The sequence below is a fragment of the Chelonoidis abingdonii genome, chromosome 2 (assembly GCF_003597395.2).
Source record: "Chelonoidis abingdonii isolate Lonesome George chromosome 2, CheloAbing_2.0, whole genome shotgun sequence".
Lineage (NCBI taxonomy): Eukaryota > Metazoa > Chordata > Testudines > Testudinidae > Chelonoidis > Chelonoidis abingdonii.
In genome coordinates, this window is record NC_133770.1 from 153,877,380 (window position 1) to 153,901,262 (window position 23,883).

General features: G+C 39.5%; 1 protein-coding gene across 1 annotated transcript in view; it reads right to left on the bottom strand.

Moving 5' to 3' along the window:
• Positions 1–2,179: 2,179 nt before the first annotated feature.
• The window catches only part of MOB1A (MOB kinase activator 1A), a 24,054-nt gene continuing 2,350 nt past the window's right edge, over positions 2,180–23,883 (bottom strand). Inside the window, exons 2-6 of the mRNA XM_032774176.2 lie at positions 21,412–21,578; positions 20,185–20,278; positions 14,563–14,696; positions 9,172–9,335; positions 2,180–6,960 (exon numbers count right to left, since the gene is read on the bottom strand). Of these exons, the coding sequence (XP_032630067.1) occupies positions 6,883–6,960; positions 9,172–9,335; positions 14,563–14,696; positions 20,185–20,278; positions 21,412–21,578 (637 nt within the window). The 3' untranslated portion in view covers positions 2,180–6,882. The remainder of the gene's footprint in view (positions 6,961–9,171; positions 9,336–14,562; positions 14,697–20,184; positions 20,279–21,411; positions 21,579–23,883) is intronic.

The window sequence follows — 23,883 nt, forward strand, 5'->3', positions numbered from 1 at the left end:
GATCACCTTTCCTTCATGGCATGTGTGAAAGTGCTTGTTTTGCTCAAACTCCTGTGAAGTGTCAATGTTTGTCTTTGATAAGGATTGGCTATTCAACTTTTAGTTGGGCATGTCTGTGCCTTAAGTTCAAGCTTTCTCATGGCAGATTTAGTTGTACCTCAGCCAGTTAATAGCTATTCAGATAAGTTATATTAAAGTTTTATTGCATAATAAGTAATTATTCATATTTTGTGGCGGGGGGGGGCAATGACTTTTCTGGTAAGCATATTAGTCAGTGACTGAAATGCTTGGTAAGCATGCAGGAATAGTAACTGGAATTAGGTAAGCCAAATCCTAGTACTGTGATGCTGTTTGTTTGTTTTTTTTAATTAACAATCCATATGGTAAGTAGAACACTGACTAGAGGAGCACTAAAGTACCCCTGCTCAGCTGCATTTTAGAAGGCTGGAGTCCAGCTTCTTCCTCTGCTACGGCCACCTGTTATCAGGTAGGGATGTAGAGGTGCAAAGTATTGCATGTACTGAAGGATTTTCCTTAGTGTTTGTGTTGCAAGTGCTGCAAGACATGCTGCTGGTTTAGTGGACATTAAATGGCAAGAGATCTTAATTATACCTTAACTACCAAGACCAAGATATTGCACTAGAACCTCTCTACTTAACTGATAACATGTTTGCAGGTGAGTGCTTCTTGATTCATGAAACAAACATGACTAGATACATAATGTGTCTTGGGAGTATAAATTCTGAAATGCATAAGATGCCTATTGTTTTAAGTAGCTATTCTAACATCTAATAATTTTAATCATCATACACACTAACTTTCTGTACTGCTTTAGGCTGGGAGTGGTATAGCCGTGCTGGCCCAGTAAAATCTTTTTACTGGACCAACTTCTGTTAAAAATATTACCTCACTCAGCTTTTTTCTAATGAAATTTTAGGGCCTACCTCAATGATTACTGCTGTGAAGGGTGCTGTCTCATAACGCTTCATGGAAGTAGTGGTTGAGGGAAGCTGTAGCTAATAGTGAGTAACATCTCATTAGTTACTGCCCTAAAGTTATTGATGCAAAGAACTTTTTTATAGAGGCTGGGAAGCTTTTTTTCTATGTAACTTTCCTCAGAACTCTGGTGCCCACATGTCTACTGTTGCAGTCATTACATTTTGTTTGAGGAGCCTGAGATAGGCCTAACTCAGCCACCTCATGCAACAATTTTGAAAAATATCCCATCAAAAACACTTCTGTTCAACAGTAGCAGAGGTTAAAAGCCTCTACAGTGATAAGCTGCTGCAGAAGAGCTGAACTAAGTTTATACAATGGAAAAAAGTTTTTCCACTGTAGTAAATACCAACTGAAGTACTTTGCACACCTGTGGCACATTTCCTGGGAGGCTAGACACTGCTTTAAAGGTATTACCAACCCCTCTATGATCACTTTACATATTTGGGAAAAAGAAAAGATTAAGTTGCCCAATCTCATGCAGGAAGCATAGGGTAAAGCCAGGAGTGGAAATCTGCTAAATCTTGTGCCTGTCCTTAAAATATGTTACTAGGAGCCAGAAGCAGACTGATAAGCCTGCTGTTAGCACAGTCCAAACAATTTAAGTTAAACTAGAGCAAATTGCCTGTAGATGGGGTCCTGGTTTTCCCACTCAGTGTTGCTGCAATCAGAGGGGGAGTTCATCATTCAGAAGAGAAGATAACTTCAGCTGTGTAAGTTTCTATAGCTGCAGGAATTTCCATTTCCTTAAAGGCATTTGCTTGTTACAGATCTTGAAAATTTTATCCTTTCCCTGAAAGTAACTTTTTTTTGGGGGGGAGGGGGGAGGAGAGAAGGCATGATCTGTTGTTTAAGGTGTTTCTGAAAAGATGCATCTCCTTTCTAGTAGTATGAAGAAGTGAGGCAACATAAATTATTAGTATGAAGTGTCCCATCAGCTTTCCAAAATGAACAGACATTGAATTCCCATTACCCTTCTCTGAACATTTAACTGTGGAGGTGACAACTGCAAACAGAGGACATCATTGGTACAGTATAAAGAAAGAGTAAGAAGCAATGGGCAAACACTATACAATGCTATCGCCACACTGCAGAGACTGACCATCATTTGTGCTTGTTATAACTGGTATAAGCCAGTAGGTTAAAATCTCCAGTGTTTTCACCTGTTTAAACCAGAAAATTATTTGAATACCACATGCTTTATTATTTCATTGAATGGAAGTTACAAAAGTAGATACAAAATATTTTGTAAAAAGTAACCAAAAAAAGCCCCAGGTAAGTAAAAACTTTATAATACTATTAATGTAAAAATACTATAAAATTTTCATATTAAATTCATTGTTAATTTATGCAAATAGTTTTTTTTTTGCCATGGAGTAACTGTTTAGTCAAGTTGAAGGAAACATGCAGGAAAACACACAAGGCACAGCAGCGGTATGGAGTTGTAGTTAAAGTTTGTCCCTAACACTGAAAGTAGCAAGAGGTCTAAATACTGTAACCAGTTTTGATTCACAGCACCACTCCCCTGCAATGCAAGTTAAGATGTATCAGTATTGTCTGAACAAACTTTTCTGCCTACTTGAAACAGCTGCATGAAAGAACTTTGCAACCCTAGTCCATCTTGAGGAAGTGTGTGTATTGATATAAATATAAAAAACTTCAAAACGTCAATCTAGTACAGGATTTCTCAAACACTGTCAATTCTTCCTTTAATGAATGGAACAGCCTACCTCTGTAAATGATTAATTTCCCTCCTGAATTCTTAAATTACAGTGCAATTCAGAAAAATATCTAGAATCTGAACAGAGAAACCCAGTAGTTTTGTCAGGAGTTAGTTGAAGCAGATCACTGGATAGTCAGCATTAATTGGATGCTTGCTGAGTTTCAAGTGAGATCCATCCACTAATCTGTCCCTCATCCCTGGCATGACAAGTGCCTGCCTTGGAAAAGCACAGAGATTTGAGCTAGGAACAAAATATAGCTTAAAGCTAACTAGAAAAGTTATTTTGTCTTAAAACAAATGAAGCCTTAACTACCTTTCTCAATGATCACAGCAACATTTCTTTATAATGGAAGAAAAGGTTGAGTAATCGTCTATACTGAAATCTATTCATTGCAAGAAAGCTCAGAACAAATACATAAGCACTTAAGATAAAACTAAATTATTGAAAAGCTGCATTTGTGCAAGGCCAGGGCAAAAGCTTGCTCATTACAGATACCAAGCAAAAACCACAAGTTTTATTCACAGTCCTATTATGAGGTTTTAAATATCAGCAACTTACATCAAAACATCTCAAGCAAACCCTAGAACAGTGTGGTTTTAAACTAAGGTTTATTTGTACAATTTTTGACAAATGTAAACTTAAGTAGCTACTATCTGTCCATTTTGGATTGCTGAAGCAGAATGATTTTAAAAAACAAACTTTTAGCCAGTTTTCCCTTTCATGTAAAGGCCAGATTCTGCAGTGTGCTGCATGCTGTCCATTCTCATTTACTCCAATCAATGCTCACTGGACCATAGGTAAACCCAGCCTGAATGTTTTTTGAATTTGACTGATTCTAAAAACAACAACAAAAGGGACTGGCAGATTAAAAAGTGAATTCCTTCAAAGCCATTTCAACCACTGTAGTCCAATCAGTCTTCTATAAAAACATTCCTGCCTTTGGACACAGCATCTGTCCTGATATTTCAGACCCCAGAATGAGTTGGAAAAAAGACTTTCAATTTTGTAAACTGAGTCAGTTTGAAATTACAGCCAAAGTGTATGAGAGACAATACAATTTTACTTTTGTCCCCTATCCCATGTCCACACTTCAAAGTTATTGACTACTGTACTTTTCAGAAGTTAATTATGATGTTCAAAGCAAGCACGAGTTTGTTCAGCATGTTTTGTTCTTAACAGTGCTTGGTCAATGCATTTGCAGTGTGATAGATAAATAACAGCTAAGCAAGAATACAAGTTGTGAAAAATACTTATAGAAAATAGTTTTGGCAATGTTTTACTTAATGGCATTGGCCTGTTCACTCAGGGACTCAAAGATAGGATGACAAACAAATCAGCTGAAATGTGGCAAAAATGGTTTCAGCTTGGGAACAGGCTATATATGTATTTTGCAGAGATAATTCAGTGGGTCACGGGAGTTACAAAGTTTGGATTTTAGACATTTGAGATTGAAAATAGTCATCTAGTAAAAAAGCTACATACTTTTGAAATCTCCCAGTATAAACTAGTTGCTTTGACATTTAGGGTGAACAGTGGTATAGGTAAGCAAAAGCCATATGGAAAGGAATCATCTCACACACTCTTCTATAGGGTTCCAGTAGGGGCCAGCCAAGGCAGAAGTGGCACAGGATCCATATTTATGCAGGATTTCAACCCCACAGATCCCTAGGCAGTCATGTGGGACTCTCCCTCAGTGCTCTCCTGGACCAGTAGGCAGAGTGCTGTCACTGCTTGCCCATTCAGGAGCTTCACAATCCCTGAGAGTGGGGAGAATTACACAGCATGGAGTGGATTTACTAGTGCTTTAAGCACCATTAATTTTACACATTTGAACTGCAGTTCACAGGTAATAGGCTTGAAAAGAGGGGGAGAAAAAAGTGGCTGTGTAGAAAGAGCAAAGGTGGTAAGGTGTGGCAGGGGGAATGGACCATCCCCAGGGTGCTGACTTTGCACAGCTCCAGCCCAGCTTTTTCTGGTGTTTCTCCCATGCACCATGTAGTAGGTTGGGCGGAAGAAGCATAGGAGACTGGATTATTTAAAAAGAAAAACACTGGCTGCCCCTTACACCAGGGAGGGAGATTAAAAGCCAAAGCTACCTGAAAAGAAATAGGTTTCAACACAACATTCCACCTATTATGGGTGGAACATGTCACCTATCCTAGCTAGGACCCCTTCGTTTCTGAATTGCAAAGTCTGCACTACAAGTTAACTTAGTTTCTAAGAGACTAGTATTTAATAATGTAAATCAATACTGTATTAAAACAAAATGACCTCCAAGCTCTTGAGACCTCTCAGCCACAGATCTCTCTCCTGGAATGACACATGCCACAAGTAACATCAAAACAAACAGGATGAAAAAACAACTCAGGATCAGGCCTTTAGAATAGAATGTTTTTTTAAGCAAAACACCGTTAATGATATTCATGATGTCTCATAGTCCAGCAAAGAAACTAGGTATCTGCAGCTCAGATTTTTCACAGTCTGATGGTGCTGGAGCAACTGTTAATTTGTCAAAATACAGTACTAACCCCATTAGATAATGGTGACACTTATTTAAAAAAAGAAACTTCTGCAGTTCACATTGGGGTACATGCAGATTGTTTCTCTTGTAATTAAGCTTCCACACTCATGCTTTTGTGCCAGTCTTAAGTTTTTCATCTGGGTTTTTTTTAGATGGGCTCTATTTTGCTTTATCTTAGTCTCTTTTGGATCATAACTTCATGTCCATGCAACTCATGGCTAGTCTACTATTTTACTTAAGGCTCTAAGGCAAATTCAAAGTGCATCTCTATACAAACTTAAAACAAACTACTCTAAAATAAAATAAAAGCATTCATAAGGAATACACCAGTAGTTTTTCCTCCTATGTCTGATCCAGCATTTTTTAAAAAAAGGTTTTGAAAACCATACAATGGGTTTAAGTGAATTAAGTTACCTTTTTCCTTTTTTTAAAAACCACAGACACATATGAATTTGAAACAGCACACACAAACAAAAATCCACAGGGCACACACATACATAATGTGTGCGCAATTCAAAGTCATAACCAACTGAATACCAGATTGTTTTTTAAATTGCTTTGGTTGCTGAAGCTACATATATCAACCTATACCTATTAACAGCCTAGTTCTATGAGATAAAAATGCATTGTGTTTTAAGCGTAAATTGCATCCATCATAAAATTTGCAAAAATAGTTCTATTTCCTACCTAGAAAACAGTGGAATATCAAAGTTCATAAGGTAATGCACTTATCAGAAGTATTCAACAATTTTTATACTAGCAAACATAGCTTTAAAATGGAACTTTGTTGAGCAACTAAACACTGGATGGAATAAAACCCAACCAAAATATCTGCATTTGCAATTTTGCAAACAATTTCTAGCCAAATATAGTATCTACAGAATTCTTACCATCCGTTGTTTCATGTCAGATAAATTACAACAGCCACGTTTTTGGAAGTGTTTGAAAAATTAAGTGTTATGTGGCCAAATTTTTCCACAAATGTCCTGTAAGTGTTATGCATCCAAACTCCTGAAGGTGCACTTAAACAGTAAGTAAACATCTCCCCTATCCATGCATACAAATTTAGGGGGTTGTGCACAAAACCTCCTATGCCCAAAACTGCAAGCTGAGTTGAGGTCTCAAAGTACTTATCCATCCAGTTTCTAGAGCAGAAAGTTCATTCTGGAACTGCTAATGCAAACTATAATGATGTAGTTCTGCATAGAAAATTATGCAAAATTTCACTAATTTATATAGATTGACAAAATATGGTTCAGTTAGAAAATCATGACATTGCAGGGATTAATGCAATCATGAACCCCACCTTTCCAAGTAAAAGATCTGATAAAGTAGCTCTTAGAATTCATAGCTACTTTGCTCTGAAGACACTTTTGCTGAATTGCAGACCTTGGATTTTACAGGAAATTTGACTTGGTACCTCTTTGCAATGAAGCCCCCCGCATCAGCTACTAAGATGGAAGAAGGGCAGCAACTGTGCTAGACTGGAAACCATCTGTTTTAGATCCACTAGCTGTGGTACCTGGTTTCTCAGGGTTTGTGCCACTAAAGACAAAGTGGTAAAGAAATAGCTGCAGCTGGTATATGAAGCAAGAAAGAGTAACCATGTTTGAAAGCAGAAAGAATTCTTCCAGGGAAAATTTATCTGTCTTTGGATCCTAGCTTTTCAATTAGTTCCTGAAGAGGAGCCAACTCACGCCTGTCAATCAAGTTGAACTCCTGCAGGGGGAAGAGAGAAACACAAAAAAGGATCAATTTAAATAAAAATTGCAGTAGACAGAATAAGTGACATACAACCTCCATTTAATTCAAAACTAAGGCAAAATAAAGAATTCCAGCATTTTACAACAAAGAGCTTGATACAAGTGATTTTAAAATACTTAGTTTATTGATAAATGCTAATTAATCCTCTCAAAGCCCAGTCTGATTGATATTCTCTAAAGCTAGACTAAGTCCTCCCCCAACAAAACTGAAGTTCTGTGAAAACAACTATATTGACTAAACTTTACATTTTTCAGAGAAAATTGTTAAATACAAATTTTGATATGAAATTAAACAAAAAGTTGGTTTTGTTTTGATATTTTTCATTCAAAACTTTGGTAATTGTTTTTTATATGCAATTGTTTTGTTTAACATTTACCATAGAAATAAAATAGGATTTTTTGACCAGGTCTTGTGTTATCCCCGTTTCACAGATTGGGAAAAGAGGAGAGACAGAGATTGAGAAAGTAAATAAACAGTACGTGGTGAATTGGCAGCAGAAGCAGATATGTGACCCATATCTCTTATGCCTTCAGCTTTAACAACAAGAGGAAAACATGACATGGCTTTGTCAAGTGCCATCTCAGTCGATTACCTTTTTAATCACAATCAGCTAGCCATCTAATATTGGCAGCAGAAGTTTTATCTGTTACGTGTCCATTGGAAACATTATCTAACTTTCATAGATTTCATAGGCTTCCAAGGCCAGAACCACCATTGTGATCAGCTAGTCTGACCTCCTGTAGAACACAGGCCATTCAACCTCCCCAAAATAATTTCTAATGCTTATCTTTTAGAAAAAGATCCAAGCTTGATTTAAAAATGGTCAGTGATGGAGAATTCATCACAACTGTTGGTAAACTGTCCCAATGGTTAATTATTCTCACTGTTAAAAATGTTAGCTTCAACTTTCTGCCATTGGATCATGTTATACCTTTCTCTGCTAGATGGAAGAGCCCATTATTAAATATTTGTTCCCAGTGTAAGTACTTATCAACTATAATCAAGTCACCTCTTAGCCTTCTCTTTGTTAAACTAACCAGATTGAAGCTCCTTGAGCCTATCACTGTAAGGCATATTTTCTAACCTTTTAATCATTCTCACAGCTCTTTTTTGAACTCTCCAATTTATCAACATCCTTCTTTAATTGTAATACCAAAACTGGACATGGTTTTCCAGCAGCACTGCAGTAGTGCCAAACAGGAAGGTAAAAAAATCTGTATTTCTACTCGAGATCCTTCGGGCTACAGCACCACACTGGGAGTATGTGTTCAGCTGATTATTCACCACAACTCCCCAATCTATTTCAGTCAGTTTCCCAGAATAGAGCCCCCTGTCGTCTAAGAAAGACAAGATGTATACATTTACATGTAGCCATATTACAACACATATGGTTTGCTTGCGCCCAGCTTACCAACCAATCCAGATTGCTCTGTATTAGTGACCTCTCCTCTTCATCATTTACCAGTCTGCCTATTTATGTCATATGCAACCTTTGTCAGTGATGATTTTGTTTTCTTCAAGATCATTCATGAAAATGTTAAATAGTGTAGGGCCAAGAACAGATCCCTGCAGCACTACACTAGAAACACACCTGCTCAATAAGGATTCCCCATTTACAATTATGTTTGGCAGTTTTTAATCCACTTAATGTGTGCCATGTTAATTTTATATCTTTTTAGGTACCGAGTCAAATGCCTTACAGAAGTCTAAATATACTATGTCAATGCTATTGTCTGTATAAACCAAATGTGTCATTTCATAAAAAAAAGTTAGTATGATACTATCTGCTTTCCATAAACCCCTGTTGATTGGTATTAATTATACTACCTTCATTTAATTCTTTATTAAACGAGTCCTGTATCAGATGCTCCATTATTTTGCCTGGGATTGATGTCAGACTGACAGGCCTCTAATTAGCCAGGTGATCCTGTTTACCCTTATTAAATATTGGCCCTTTAGCTTTCTTCCAGTCTTCTGGAACTTCCCCAGTGATCCCAGACTTATTGGAAAAAAATCAACTTTATGGAAACACTTGTATTAGTCTTGTAGATTCTATAGATCTGTTTTATATAAAACCTACGTTCTACGTCAGATTTAAATGGGCAATATCAAGTTATCTGTAGAACAAGTCACTTTAGGACTAATAGCTAGTAATTTAAAACTTACCTGTACAAAGAAGATAAAGTGCTTAAAGGAGGTGTTGAGATGGGCCTCCTCCTGGAGCTGCATCACAGAATCAAAGTGCTGGTGGTAAATATGGGCATAGACCCTAAACAGACGCTTCAATATAGTCTTTGCCACAGACATGAAGTTCTTAGGAAAAGGGACACCTGAAATGTGGAAACATATGCAAAACATTTCTTAATCCAGTTTAATATATGAAAGCAGAAAGCCCAGCTACAGAATGAAAATTTTCTGCCAAAGGGCACTAGACTTAATTAGAAACAATGAAACCCCAAGCTTCAGTAAGGGCACAAAACTTATTCTATTCAGTTGTAAAAATCTAGTCAATACACTTAAATTATGTAAGAAACTGAGATATGGAGCAAATAATCACTTATTCAAAGCATCACTCACATCCCATTTCCACAAACTACTGAGCATCCACAGGTCTCTTTGAAGTGAACAAGAACTAAGGGAACTCAGCACCTTTATAAAAAAACAGACCCTTTGCGCATATAGGCCCTGAATCAGGAAGACACATATGCATATGTCTAACTTTAAACATGCAGTCTGCCTGAGGTCAATAATGAGTGAAAGTGCTTGGCTGAATAGAGATGGGAAACCCATTGGCCATAGAGGCCCCAAGTCTAATAATCTAACATCTGTATTCTAATTCTTGTTCTGATATGGACTTCCTGTGTGATAGCACAGGACAAGTCATTTGAATTATCACCCTAATCTGTAAGAGAGAGTTAACTCCCATTTGGGAAGCTTCTTAGGCCCCGATCCAGCAAACATTTATATACAAGCTTATCTGTACTACTATGGGCAGTCCCATCGGAATTAACAGGATCACTTATGGAAGTGAAGTAAAGCACGTGTGTAAGCGTCTGCAGGATTGGGGCCTTAGCTATACTCCATAAGGGTCTTAAATTAATGGGACTAGTACTCTTTAGTCACTTAGGTGCTTTCAAAAATCTCACCCTTAGAAACCTAATTATGGACTTTAAAATTTTGGCCAGTATCCTAAAAACGTTCATCCTAATTGTGTTAACATATTGAAAGTCTAAATAACTCTTAAACTGAAGCAATTTTATTTTCAAGTCACAAAGATTTTATACCAGCCAGAGGAATTTTCATTAAAAATACTAATTTATTCCCTAATGCTGCACACACTTATGCACCATTTTAACATGAGCCATGCGTAATCCCACCAAAGTCAGTGCAGCTATTCATGTTACTATGGTACACGTTTGCAGGATCAGGGCATTAACTATCAAAATTTTGATTTTTTTTGACTAACAGTTTTATAAAATTCAGACAAGATCCCCTACCAGTAATTACATATAAAAACAAATTATAACATACTTCATTATACATTTTAACCTAAATTTGAAAAAGCACACATTTTCAAATTAGATTTACAAAGCCTCAGCCTCATTTAAATTGATTACAAAAAACCCATGAAATGACTTAAATGGATTAGTTAAGTCACTCTATACTTACCTCCAACAAACAAGTATTAGTAGACAGCAAAATAGGGGAACATAAGATACTGAAATGTTTACTGCTTTTTAGCTACGCCCAAAATCCGCACATCGAATTAAATTCAGTGAGAGATTTGATTTATAAGGAAAAGTTAAGCATTTTAAACAGTGGTGGTCCATAGTTTGTTTTTCCCTTCTCCCATCCAGAGCAGGAAACACTTTCAAGTTTCTCTCTCTACTTGTATACTTAGGCCATGTCTACACTACGGGATAATATCGAATTAGCTAAAATCGGTTTTATAAAATTGATATTATAAATTCGATTTCATGCGGCCACACTAAGCACAGTAACTAGGCACATGGTCCGAGGCTAACGTCGATTTCTGAAGCGTTGCATTGTGGGTAGCTCTTCCGTAGCTATCCCATAGTTCCCGCAGTCTCCCCCGCCCCTTGGAATTCTGGGTTGAATCATTATTGTCGCGGGTGGTTCTGGGTAAATGTCGTCAGTCATTCCTTCCTCCGGGAAAACATCAGCTGACAATCCTTTCGCGCCGTTTTTCCCTGGATTGCCCTGGCAGACGCCATAGCACGGCAACCATGGAGCCCGTTCAGCTTTTTTTTTTTCTGGCACCGTATGTGTACTGGATGCCGCGGAGAGAGAGGCGATACTCCAGCGCTACACAGCAGCATTCACTTGCTTTTGCAATGATAGCAGAGATGGTTACCGGTCGTTCTGTACCGTCTACTGCCGGAGAAAACTGGCAATGAGATGACGGTTATCTCTCCCCCTCTGTACTGTCCGCTGCTATCATGAGTGCCCCTGGCTGAAATCGGCCGGGGGCGCAACGCAAAAGCAAAATTGGGATTGACTCACTTGGGACTGAGTCAATCCCTCCCTTATGGTTTCTAAAAATAGAGTCAGTCCTGCCTAGAATAAGGGGCAAGTGTATTAGAGGACCAGTGTATCAGAGCACAGCTGCTCCGTGTCAGTATTCACAGGGGGTGCCCCTGCAACAACCCCACCCGTTGCTTCCCTCCTCCCCCAACCTTCCTGGGCTACCGTGGCAGTGTCCCCCCCCATTTGTGTCATGAAGTTATAAAGAATGCAGGAATAAGAAACAGAGACTTGTTAGTGAGATAAAATGAGGGGGAGGCAGCCTCCTGGGGCTATGACAGTCCAGGCAGTACAGAATCTTTTCTTTACACAGGAAAGGGAGGGGGCTGATGAAGCTCAGCCCCCAGTTGCTATGATGAAGACGGTTACCAGCCGTTCTGTACCATCTACTGGGAGTAACTGGGAGTCATTCCCATTTTTACCCAGGCGCCCCTGGCCAGCCTCACCTGAGGCCAGCCAGGAGCACTCACGGGCTGATGGCGACGACGGATATCAGTCATATTGTACCGTCTACCACCGGGGAAGGGGAGAGGAGCGGATACTGCTCTTCACTGCTGCAGCATCGCGTCTACCAGCAGCATTCAGTACACATAGGGTGACATTGAAAGAAGTCAAGAACTGATTTCTTTCCCTTTTCTTTCACGTGGTGGTGGGGGGGAAAGAAACTGAGGAGCTATTCCCTGAACCACGCCAGACACTGTGTTTGAACCTACAGACATTGGGAGCTCAGCCAAGAATGCAAATACTTTTCAGAGACTGCTGTGGACTGTGGGATAGCTGGAGTCCTCAGTACCCCCTCCATCCATGAGCGTCCATTTGAGTCTCTGGCTTCCCGTTACGCTTGTCACGCAGCGCTGTGTATCCTGGAGATTTTTTTTCAAACGCTTTGGCATTTCGTGTTCTGTAACGGAGCTCTGATACAACAGATTTGTCTCCCCATACAGCGATCAGATCTAGTATCTCCCGTACGGTCCATGCTGGAGCTCTTTTTGGATTTGAGACTGCATCGCCACCCGTGCTGATCAGAGCTCCACGCTGGGCAAACAGGAAATGTAATTCAAAAGTTCGCGGGGCTTTTCCTGTTTACCTGCCCGCTGCATCCGAGTTCAGATTGCTGTCCAGAGCGGTCAGTGGTGCACTGTGGGATACCGCCCGGAGGCCAATAACGTCGATTTCCGTCCACACTAACCGTAATCCGATATGTTAGTATCGAATTTAGCGCTACTCCTCTCGTCGGGGTGGAGTACAGAAATCGACTTGAAGAGCCCTTTATATCGATATAAAGGGCGTTGTAGTGTGGACGGGTATAGCCTTAAATCGATTTAACGCTCTTTAAATCGATTTAAATGCGTAGTGTAGACCAGGCCTTAGGCTAAGTCTTCCCTGCAAAAAAGGTGCATTTTTATGCTGTTAGCTTTCTTGATGCAAAATCCTACTGGAGACAATTCACAAGTAGTTTACACCCAGATGTAGTTAGTTGAGGTAAACCACAGATTGCAAGGCATGTACTGTATAATCGATGAAGCAGTATTAATTTTCAGTGAGGGTTGGGCACCTAATTGATGTTTGAGTGTTTGAAATATTAAATTTTTAAATGACACCTTTTAACTATTCTACACATCACGTCTACCAATAAGAGAGCTTTTAGGATGCACTGCAAAGAACATTAAGAACTTTTGCTTATTTAAAAAAAAAATAAATCAAAATAAAGTCCATGCTGAGGACAAACACCTGGCAACAAATCTCATTTGAAAAGAGTTTTGAGTTATAAAGGACAATTTGTTCTTACTGCAGTTTAGTTTCTTGGCCACATTATACCCCCCAATCCTCATCATGGGAGATTTCTCTCTCTCAGAAAGTTTGAGCTAAGACTTCTCTGCTTATTTGGAGATATGAACCTGACATACAGTAGCTTCAGTAAAGACATAGATTTCAGGTGAGAGTTTACTGGGATGATGTTAAATTCTAGCTCTAGTGCAGTGGTGGGCAACCTGCAGCCCGTTAACGTAATCCGCTGGCAGGCCACGAGACTGTTTGTTTACATTGACCGTCCGCAGCTCCCAGTGGCCGCAGTTTGCCATTCCCAGTGGATTACCCTGACGGGCCTCGTGTGGCCTGCTGGCTGTACTTTTCCCACCACTGTTCTAGTGATTATGGGATCAGAATCTACCCCACTATCAGGGCAGCAAGTTTGTCACAGTGGGGAAAAAGGTCACAGATACCAAGACTTTCCCATGCGTCCATGACCTGTCTGTGTGGCCAGGATTTCAATAACCTCACCCTGCAGCAGCGACTACTGTGGCTCCTTGGCCCATGGGGCTGGGCCTGATTTCCGGCTCTGGGCATTGCAACCTGGCACACGGGGTCACAATGCTGCTCAGGTTTGGCCCAGCTTCTCCTCCACCACGACAAGTGGGTGGCCAGGCCAAATTTGACTGAATGGTGTTGTGACCTGGTGCATGGTGCAATGGTTCTCAGGTTTGGCCCAGCTGCTCCTGCATCATCATTAAGGATGGGGCACCCAGACTAAAACTGAACAGTGCTATGACTCCATGCACCAGGTTGCAATGCCTAGAGTGGAGAGCGGGTCCAACCCCAAAGGACAAGAGCTACCCCTACAAGGTGACCACGGGGCGGGCTTGATCTCCAGCGCCTGCACCTCTCCACCCCACCTCCATTTGTCACAAAACCCAACTTTTACTAAATGTACCGTAACTACTCTTGATTTTTTTTTAAATGCTGTGACAAATCTGAAGCTCTACCCATGGTATATATCCACACAGGAAGGACTGGATGACATGATTTGAAAAGAGAAAGCCTGGATTCCAAACTTCAGACTAGATGAATTTTTATACCAGTATTATCCAGTTAAAAATAGGATATAACAAGGAAAATACTCCAACAACCAGTAACTGCCACTATAGCTTCTCTCTAATGCAGCTAAGTACTTTTACAGCTCTCATCACCACAGTATTACCCTGCCTAGTGCATGAATGTCATGATTTCACTTACCAATCTTTGAAGGAAAGAGGGTTTCATCATCCAGCTGGTCCTGAACCCATGTCATCAAATAATCAATGTACTTTGGAGCTGAACATTTAATTGGTTTCTTTATATTGGTACCATCTGCCCAGTGGTATTCATACCTGTGGAAAAACACAAGGTTTCTTTAACCAAAGAGAAACAATTTGTAAAAGGAGTACTTTTCCAGACACTTCTTTATTAGACATGGGCTCTCCCTGTTTTACTTGTTAAACAATGGCAGTGCAAACACATTTTTTTAGCTGAAGAATGATTTAAAAAGGGGCTTGATCAGAACCCAACCAGGAAATTGGAATTTCAGGTTCCAGCTTAAACCAGATTCCATGTCATTTTTACACACAATTATGTTAGTCTCTTTTCCTTATGGTTTAGAGTCTCCACTTCCTATTCTTTCCACAAAGTGTATAACATGGCGATTGTACAACTGAGAAGAGCTGAACACAGCTCCCTTTAGAGCCAATTTTCCCCTTCCAAAGTTTAAGTGAATTGACTCTCCCTTGTCCTACTTGCCCTGGAGTGAAGGGTCTGGGCCAGAAGCCACTGCAATGCAATAAAGATGGTTTTCTTTATAATCTAGTCGGAAAGTAAAGTCAATGAAGCTACATCAAATTTATGATGAGGATCTGGCCCTATATCTTTGATCTTTAATGTAATTACAATTTAACATCACTGAGGGGAGAAAGAGGCCAAGAGAAACCCACCACAGCAGCATTTAACTTCAAAAGGGGGAATTACACAAAAATGAGGAGGCTAATTAAAAGGAGCAGTCACAAGGGGGAAAATGCCTGCAAACTGCATGGAGATTCTTTAAAAATACCATAAATGAGGCTCAAACTAAATGTATACTCAAATAAAAGAAAACAGTAAGAGGACCAAAAAAATGCCACTATGTCTAAGCTAAACAACAGAGTAAAAGAGGCAATTAGAGGCCATTTAAAAATTGGAAGTTGAATCCTAGCAAGGAAAATAGAAAGGATTAGGATTTACAAAATAATGGGTGGTATCAAGAAAGTGAATAGGGAAGTGTTATTTACTCTGTCACATAACACAAAAACCAAGAGTCACTCAATGAAATGAAGAGGCAGCAGATTTAACACAAACGTAAGGAATTACTTCTTCGCAAAATGTACAATATGTGGAACTTGTTACGATGGGACACTGAAGGCCAACAGCATAATTGGGTTCAAAAAAGATTAGATGAGTTTATGGACGATAAGTCCATCAATAGTTATTAGCCAAGTTGGTCAGGAATGCAACCCCATGCTCCACATGTCTCTAAGCCTCCAACTGCTAGAAGCTGGGATTGGATGGACAAGGAATGGATCACTCAAAACTGCCCTGTTCTTTGTGAAGCACCTGGCCCTGCCCACTGTCAGAGACAGGATACTGGGCTAGATGGACCATTGGTCTGACTCAATGTGACCATGTTTATGTTCTTATGTGCCTTGTTTCTGACATTTTAAACTCTTAAACATGCCACAGAACAAGCTTAATTTTGTAATAAAATTAAACAAAAATCACTAAAGGGAGAGTGCTAGTGAATTTATTACAGTGTTCATGCAACTTATGTTTCCTGCGCTCTGTGGGAGTGTACTTTAAAGTACACTGTGCACCAGGCAGTGCACGAAGTGTGAAATTAGAGGCACTGAGACCCAGCTGTCCTGGCAGTCTTTCTAATAAGCCATAGTGCTTTTCATTTCAAAGCGTGCACTCTGGACACACTGCATTCTGGGATGAATAACCCATAGCACAGGAAGCTTAAAATTTGAAGGGCCATGTCCCACCTTCCAGGTCCCCTCCAATACTAGGCAAAAATCAGAAATAATGAAAAGTTATGTTGGTGGGATTTATGCATTGAGAAGCTAGGAGGGGAGTGTGTAAGATTGTCTAATATAAAACATTCTGTTGGTTGCTTTTCCTAATACATGCTGAATGGGCAGAAGGAACGGGTGTAAGTCAATGATTGCAAACATTATCAATAAACTCACATCACCAACTCTGAATCTGGCCTGCCACTGGTAGGAGGGAAGGGAAGAAGACAACCAGAAGGACTGGTTCAGTATGCACAGCTGCCAGGCTGTAGGAGGGTCCGGAAGATCAAAGTCTATATGAGAATATCCAAAAATGGCGTGTACCCATAACTGCGCTATGTGTGCCCTTAAATCGGGAAGGAAAATACTATGCATGTGCTATTTATACAAGCTTCTTTATTTCTTATATTTTTCCAAAACTTGGCAAAATGAAGAGTGAATCTTTTCTGTGGCTGAGAGATGTGCTAAATTTTAAACCAAAACCATTCGAGTTATTCCAACATGCTAAAAAAGCACATTTGAAAAATGCCTTAATTGTAGTTTTCATCAGTGTTCTCATGCTCAGCCTAGCTGATTGTCTTCCAAGTTCCCTTTTACCATTCCTTCTACCCAACTCCAAATTACATGCAAAAAAATCATTTCGGACTGGAAAAAAGATGAAAATTTTAGTCAAAAAGGCATTTGGGGAGGAACTAAAGATACATATAAAAATCACAAATTAGAAGGCACTATATTATACATACTATATTCCTCATTAAACGGGCATCCATGAGAATGAAGAAAGCTCAGCTCCAACCAGACTCGGTAGCAAGCAGTAGCCAGCAAGCTGAGCCAGAGCAAGAAGATGAGCTGACCAAACCATATATATATGATTACTGGTTGTAGGAGAAGGAAAGTTGTTGTAAATTTGGCATGTTATCCTGCAGTTACTAAGCAGAATCTGACCACAACTGTTGAATGCTACAGATGGAAGGAAATAACAGTCATGAGTATAGCTCATTAGAATTTAGCCAGTATTACAAAAACATGTATTTGGAGTCTGATTGTACAAGCTCTTTGTGCTTGGGAATCCCATAGACTACAGTGAGAATTTGGCTCACTTGAAGGCTTGCAAGGACCTATACGATTCACAAGGGAACTGGTATTCTATAAACATTTATGATGGAATATTTATTTTTTAAGTTTTATTACAATATACCTAGGGCTGAATACTGAAACCTTTATACATGCAAGTATAAAGTATGACAAATTCCATTAAAGTGAAGTGGACTACTATTCAGGAAAAGCATATGCAGGAAAATTGATTTTTTTTTTTACCAAATGCTTTAGGATCATTTGTTAATGTTACTTAAAACTTTCAGGCCCTGATCCTGCACCAAACACCATACAGCAGACCTCTAGAACCGCCTGAAGTCAACAGGAGGACTAATGCTTAAAGTTGAACACATGGCTAATTGTTTGAGGAATCAGAGCCTTCGAGTGTAAGCTCATTAGAGCAGGGACTGTTCCTTTATCTGTGTTTGTACAGTGCCTCACACAAGAGTCCAAATCTAGACTGAGGCCTTTGGTGCTACCACAACAGAAGTGTTTTAATTCAGATCGTCAGTTACTTTGTAATGAGTGAAATTTAATAATTTTGATCCTGAAGAAAGTGACCTATATATATATATTTAAAAAAAAAAAAGTTCCTTTAAAAAGTTAAAGCAGGCAACTACAGTCCAGTTTTAAAAATTGTTTTCAGGGAACGCTGAGGAAACTAGATTGAGGAATTATATGTAGTATCTACTGCTGCTAACATCCTTTTGCTGAGCGTGAACCATATGCCCCTCCATTGGCTTCCAGTAAGGAGAGCAAAGGCAATTCAAGCTCTGAAGACATCAGCAAGACTGTACATCTGCAAAAGTACATCTGCAATCTTAAGTCTGAGGCTGATGCACAGGGTTTTATGATCTAAGTAATTTCAAAGGACCACCCAAACTTTCCTGTAGGAATAGACAATAGGTCTCCAAGAAAGCAATCGGAGTTCTGCAGTGTCACACAGCAAGCTTGGAAGAACTGCATACTTTACTCAAATGAAGTTTCTTTCTCGCTGACAAACCCCAACCGTCACAAACTAAAAGCAGACATCAAATGTTCCGGTTCAAACAGGAAGTGCTGAAGGGAAATCACACCAAATATAGAAACAGGAACTTTCTAACCTAAAACTTTCAAGCCTAGATACTACCGGTTAACAAATAAAATAAAATCATAGGACAGGGTTTTACATTGAACATAATGGATACTGCATGTCAGCCGGACTCCTTTTTACTGAGTCATAGTTGTAAACTTTCATTAGTCTTTGCTGACTATAGTAAACAAAAATCTTCTACACCTCAGAAAGAAATGCCACAATCAGAATACCTAGCTGTGGCATATGCCACTATGCTCTAATCTAGTGAAACTGCTGGAAGAAAGAAAAAAACTGTAGTGAAACTTGTGTTTCTTTCTGCCCTGAAAGAGATGCTTTATATGTGCTACCTGCCATATTAGACATCTGAATATGAGATAACTCCCATGTACATTCAAACCCATCATGTACTTCTCTCTATCCCCAAGACATCAGACCTACTGCCTCCAACACTTTGCCACATGAGCATATCCCTTCCCACCACAAGATATATATGAGCCTTCCTTTGAGATGACTAGACCCTTTCCACAGAACAACTGACACTATTAGGTTGCCCCAGTAGATAACACATCTGATCTTGTGCTGCGAAAAACCACAATGCTTTATGAGTGCATGGAAAGGTTTTGTGGACATGTGTGAAGCTACAAACAAGAGTCCATTACAGCTGCAAGAATTCAGAACACTGTGTATACTTGGCATGGAGAACACAACCTACACCACATTTAAAAAAAAATATGGAGCATGTTACTACAAAAGTCCAAATAAAGCAAAGGGCTTTTATAAGATATTCAGCACTGGGCTCAATCTGTTAATGTTTGTGACAACAAAGCAAGTTGTCTATTATATAGCTGAGTTTCTCATAGATGTTTTGTATTCTTCTGAAAGAAGCCTGCAGTTCCTGTGAGGCTCTCCTTCCTGTTTTGAACCAGTATAATCAGCTTCCCCTATTTCCAGCCATCCATCTGTGCTGTGTGAAGTCACAGGAAAGAATTTATGACTTTTTCTACCCCTATGTACAGAGCCTAGATGCTGTGGGTGGGTGGGTGTTAATGAAGTGAAAACAATTATTTTTTAGTTGTGAAAATCCGCATAAGTGGTCTGAGTAAATTCTTCACACGTGAATAATCTAAAAAAAGATTCTTGATCAATAAATTAATATGCAGTTCTCTAACTTAACTGAGGTGCTTTAAAACAAAATGTTTTCTTGAAAAAAAGGTTTCACTGAATCAATACATTTGGACCATTAATATGACAGGAATCTATGTGATCTTCAGACCAATAGAGATAATGTTGTGACCCATTCTTCACTCCTGTGTAAGTATACAGTATTAAAGACACCAGATTGGACCAATGATATCTCAGTCCAACATTCTTCCTCTGACAGCGCCAGTACCTGATAGCTCACAGGAATGCAAAGTTCCCCAAAATGCACCCTGTCAATTTTGCAGTGCTGTATGTGGGGGGATTGGAAATAATTCGTGGGAGCATGACAATAAGACTATAAAACACCAAATGATTATCTGTTCTTTTCCCATTGATGTTGCATATTTATTTATATTTGTGACCTATCCCTGTTTACACATTATGGCTGGTATACTACAATGAGTTTCCTACCTTGGTCCAGCAGACATCACTGCACAGCTTGCTTCCGTGCAGAATTCTGTGATGGTCCCATATAACATATTGATCTGATTGAAGAAATCCACAGCTGCAAAGACAACACATCAACTTTAAGTGTACACGGAATCGAAATACTGATGTTATCTTCTCTGGTGGATATCTGGTCAGATGGAAATACCATCGTCACTAGTATGAACACAACACACCATTTAGAGAGAAAAGTGGTTTTCATTCTGTATTGCACCACACTGCCAGTAACAACCTTCTCAGAGTGAAGATTTCTATTTTCTAGCCATTTTGATCTGATACTTTTTTTTATTAGACCACCATAATACTATTTCACTAAAATATTTAAGTCTAGTGTGCAATTTCTCTTGATTGAATTCAATCTTTTGGGAAAGCCAGGTAGTGGCTACCAAGCTCAAAACCTTAGAGTGCTGAAAACCAATGTCTTAACATCTGAAAACAGATTCCCCAGCTTCCAAACAATACAGGGCATCAGCATCAATCTGTAAGTGTAGTGGTAAAATATCACACACTAAAATCATGCCAAAATGACTTTCAAAGTCTTTAGTTTGAAGACCAGTGCAAACATTTTCAGGATCAGTAATCTTTTTCTTTAAAAAAAAAAAAAAAAAAAAAAAAAAAAAAAAAAATCCCAATCCTTTCATTGATTATTATTCTATTAGTAAAACAAGGGTATTACAATGTGTTCCTTACAATTTAAGACTGACACTTCCAGATCAAAGGTAGCCTGCATATCATTTTCTTGTTTTACATAGTTTGAGAACAGCCACTTAAGTTTCTTAGAATATATTAGTATAGATTAGACTATACCTAGAAACTCTTTTAAAAAGGGGAAATCTAGTTTAAATTGTTTCATTGTTATCCAGCTAGGAATTGAAACTCATTATGTTGCCAGTGAATTAGTCAAGATAGGAGTTTTATTGTAGTTGAACAACAAGCTTATTTAAACTGCAATTAAATAAAAATCAATCCACATTTATTAATAATTTTTAATTATCAAACTTGACTCAGTGTTCATATTATGTACAAAAGATACGATGCCACTGACTGTAGATAAAGATAAAATCCCACTGACCGTAGATAAATCTAGAAATGGAGTATCCAATTCAATATTTGTAAGTGTGAAAAGATGCTTTAAAATACACACACAGTTTTCTCAAGTATGCAGGCCAATTATTTTTTCTAAGGACTTACTGTTAACTGCAATCCATTCATTGAGGTCCTCTCCTTCTGGCAACATAACTGCTTGTCTAAGGTTACCACTTCCCAAGGTTGCTTCTGCATGTTTCAAAAGCTCGTACTGATGGGAGCCTTCAGGAATATTCTTCTTGGGTTTGAATGTTTTAGAGGACCGACTGCCACTGATAGAACAGAAATGGATTTTCAATTATGTTGTCAATAGTAGTTCTACAATGGAATTAAAAGTTCCAGTTTGCAATGACTATATATTCTCATATTTTATTAAACATCTAACGGAACATTTATCTGTGTACCATACTAGCCTTGCTGAATTCTGCTTGCTCGTGGCAAGTGACATTATGTTTTTTTATTATTACCTTTCTGGTAAAAGAGCAGGGTGAGCAGATTTTGTGCCTGGGCTGAGAAGTTTTCATGACAAGCCCATACCATACCACCACATGACATGAATTACGGCAAGAAACACTGAACAGAATGTAGTCGATATTTAACCAGTTAGATTTCATTTCAAGTTTGAGGCCTGACCATGAAATGCTTAAGAATGTAGTCCTTAGACATGAAAATAGTTCAGTGAGACTACTCATGTGAATGAGGATTATAGGATGTTGCCCCATGCAATTATTTACATCAGTCAACTCATTGGCAATGTGTTTAAAGTGTGACTGAATATTTTGCATAGCATTTTTTTTTCTTTTACTTTTATAGTACCTTTCAGCCAAGGAGTCCAGAGTCTGTTACCAACAATTTAATCCCACAACACCTTGTGAGGCAGGTAAATATCCTTCCCATTTTACAAATAGGGAAACTGAGGAACAGATAGGTTAATGCATGTCCAAGGTCATATATCAAATCAGTGGTCAAAGTCAGAATTAGAACCTAAGAGTCCTGACCCATTCTAGCCCATCCTCCTCTAATAGCAACTGTTTCATGTGATACAATGTTCACCAGCATGACAGATTTGCTGATGGAGAGATAAACCCAAATAAGTACCTTCTATAATTATCTACAGAACCACACCTCATTGAGTACATGCAAAAAATACAAGTGTTGTTACAGACCATACTGCAAAAAAAACCCAAAAAACCACAATAATCATACAGGAATCCTTTACCTAGGATTAAAGGCTATAGTGATCACCCTAACTACCAGCATAGTTACCCCCTACTTTCCAGCCTATTTTTAAACAATTATGAACATCAACTTCAAAAGACCACTGTGCTGTTCGGCAGAAATGGCAGTAATTCGTTGTTAAAACCTATATTTTCCTGGACGTACATAGGATGATCCAGACTACCAGCCAATTACACTTTTGGGCTGGATACTGGGAGCTTGTCTCGTATTGAATAGTACTTATGAGAACAGTCCCATTGAAATCAATGAATCTATTTGTGCACATTAAGAGTAAGAGTTGCAGAATCAGACTATTTGTGAGCAGAAAGAACACAAAGAAAAAAAAATATTTGTATTTAATTATAAAACCAGGTTCTGCTGACAAATAGCGCCTATCACAAGGAGTCCAGACCCTGAGCGGGGCCATTACAGTAATACATAGCAGTAATAATAAAACGTGGCAACTTAGGGGGCCATGTACACAAGTAGCCAGAAAAATCAGGTTATCAGAATGTAAAGTGGTGAATCCAGATATCCTTAAACAGCAATAGCCACGTGCCTTTGCTGACCATGAACAGGGGGCTAAATCTTCTCTTGATTACACCAGTGATTTACACCAGTGCAAGTGACAGGAGAATCAGGCCCGAAGTTTTACCGTTAACCCTTTGGTGGAAATAAACACACTAGTTCGGTGCACATGCTTTGGTATTACCAGCAATACATTGGTAAATCAAGCTCATTTGGCTCATATGCGTGTGGTACTGGCTGCCTGGTACAGCCTGAGTCAACAGCAAGATGCTAACTGTGCAGATTCTGGACTCAGAGGAGTTCATGCTGCACATGACAGAGGCCTCTGCCTTGAGCACATCAAGTTTTCAAACCATATCAGTGCTCCCCACACACAGTGTGGCAGTGTGTCCACCACTTAGAAAGAGATGAATGAGTTTGCTCTACAGCCTTAGCTAACAGCCAGTTGGCTTTTAACTCATGCAGGAGAGGCTCATGCGCTAAGCTTCAGAGGTCCCTCTTATGACCAGGGTCTGCACCAGCATCTCCCCTAGAGCAGCCTGGTCAAACCCGGATTGTGGAGGACACGTACCCGGTGCCAAAGGTCACAGCCCGGTTCCTTCCACCTGGGTTTTGGGCTGGATTCTGCAACCCTCCTCTCGTCCCTCCCTACTCCACACCCAGGGTCTGCAAACCCCCCACCCCCTGCAGCTCACGGATTCCCTCCCCCACAGGCCGAGAGCCACCAACACCCGCCCCGTGCCTCCCTCCCATGCCATAGGCCACCAATTCCGCCTCCCCACCGATCCCTCCCCCCCCCCCCCCCGGCCAACACACCCCCCCCCCCCCCCC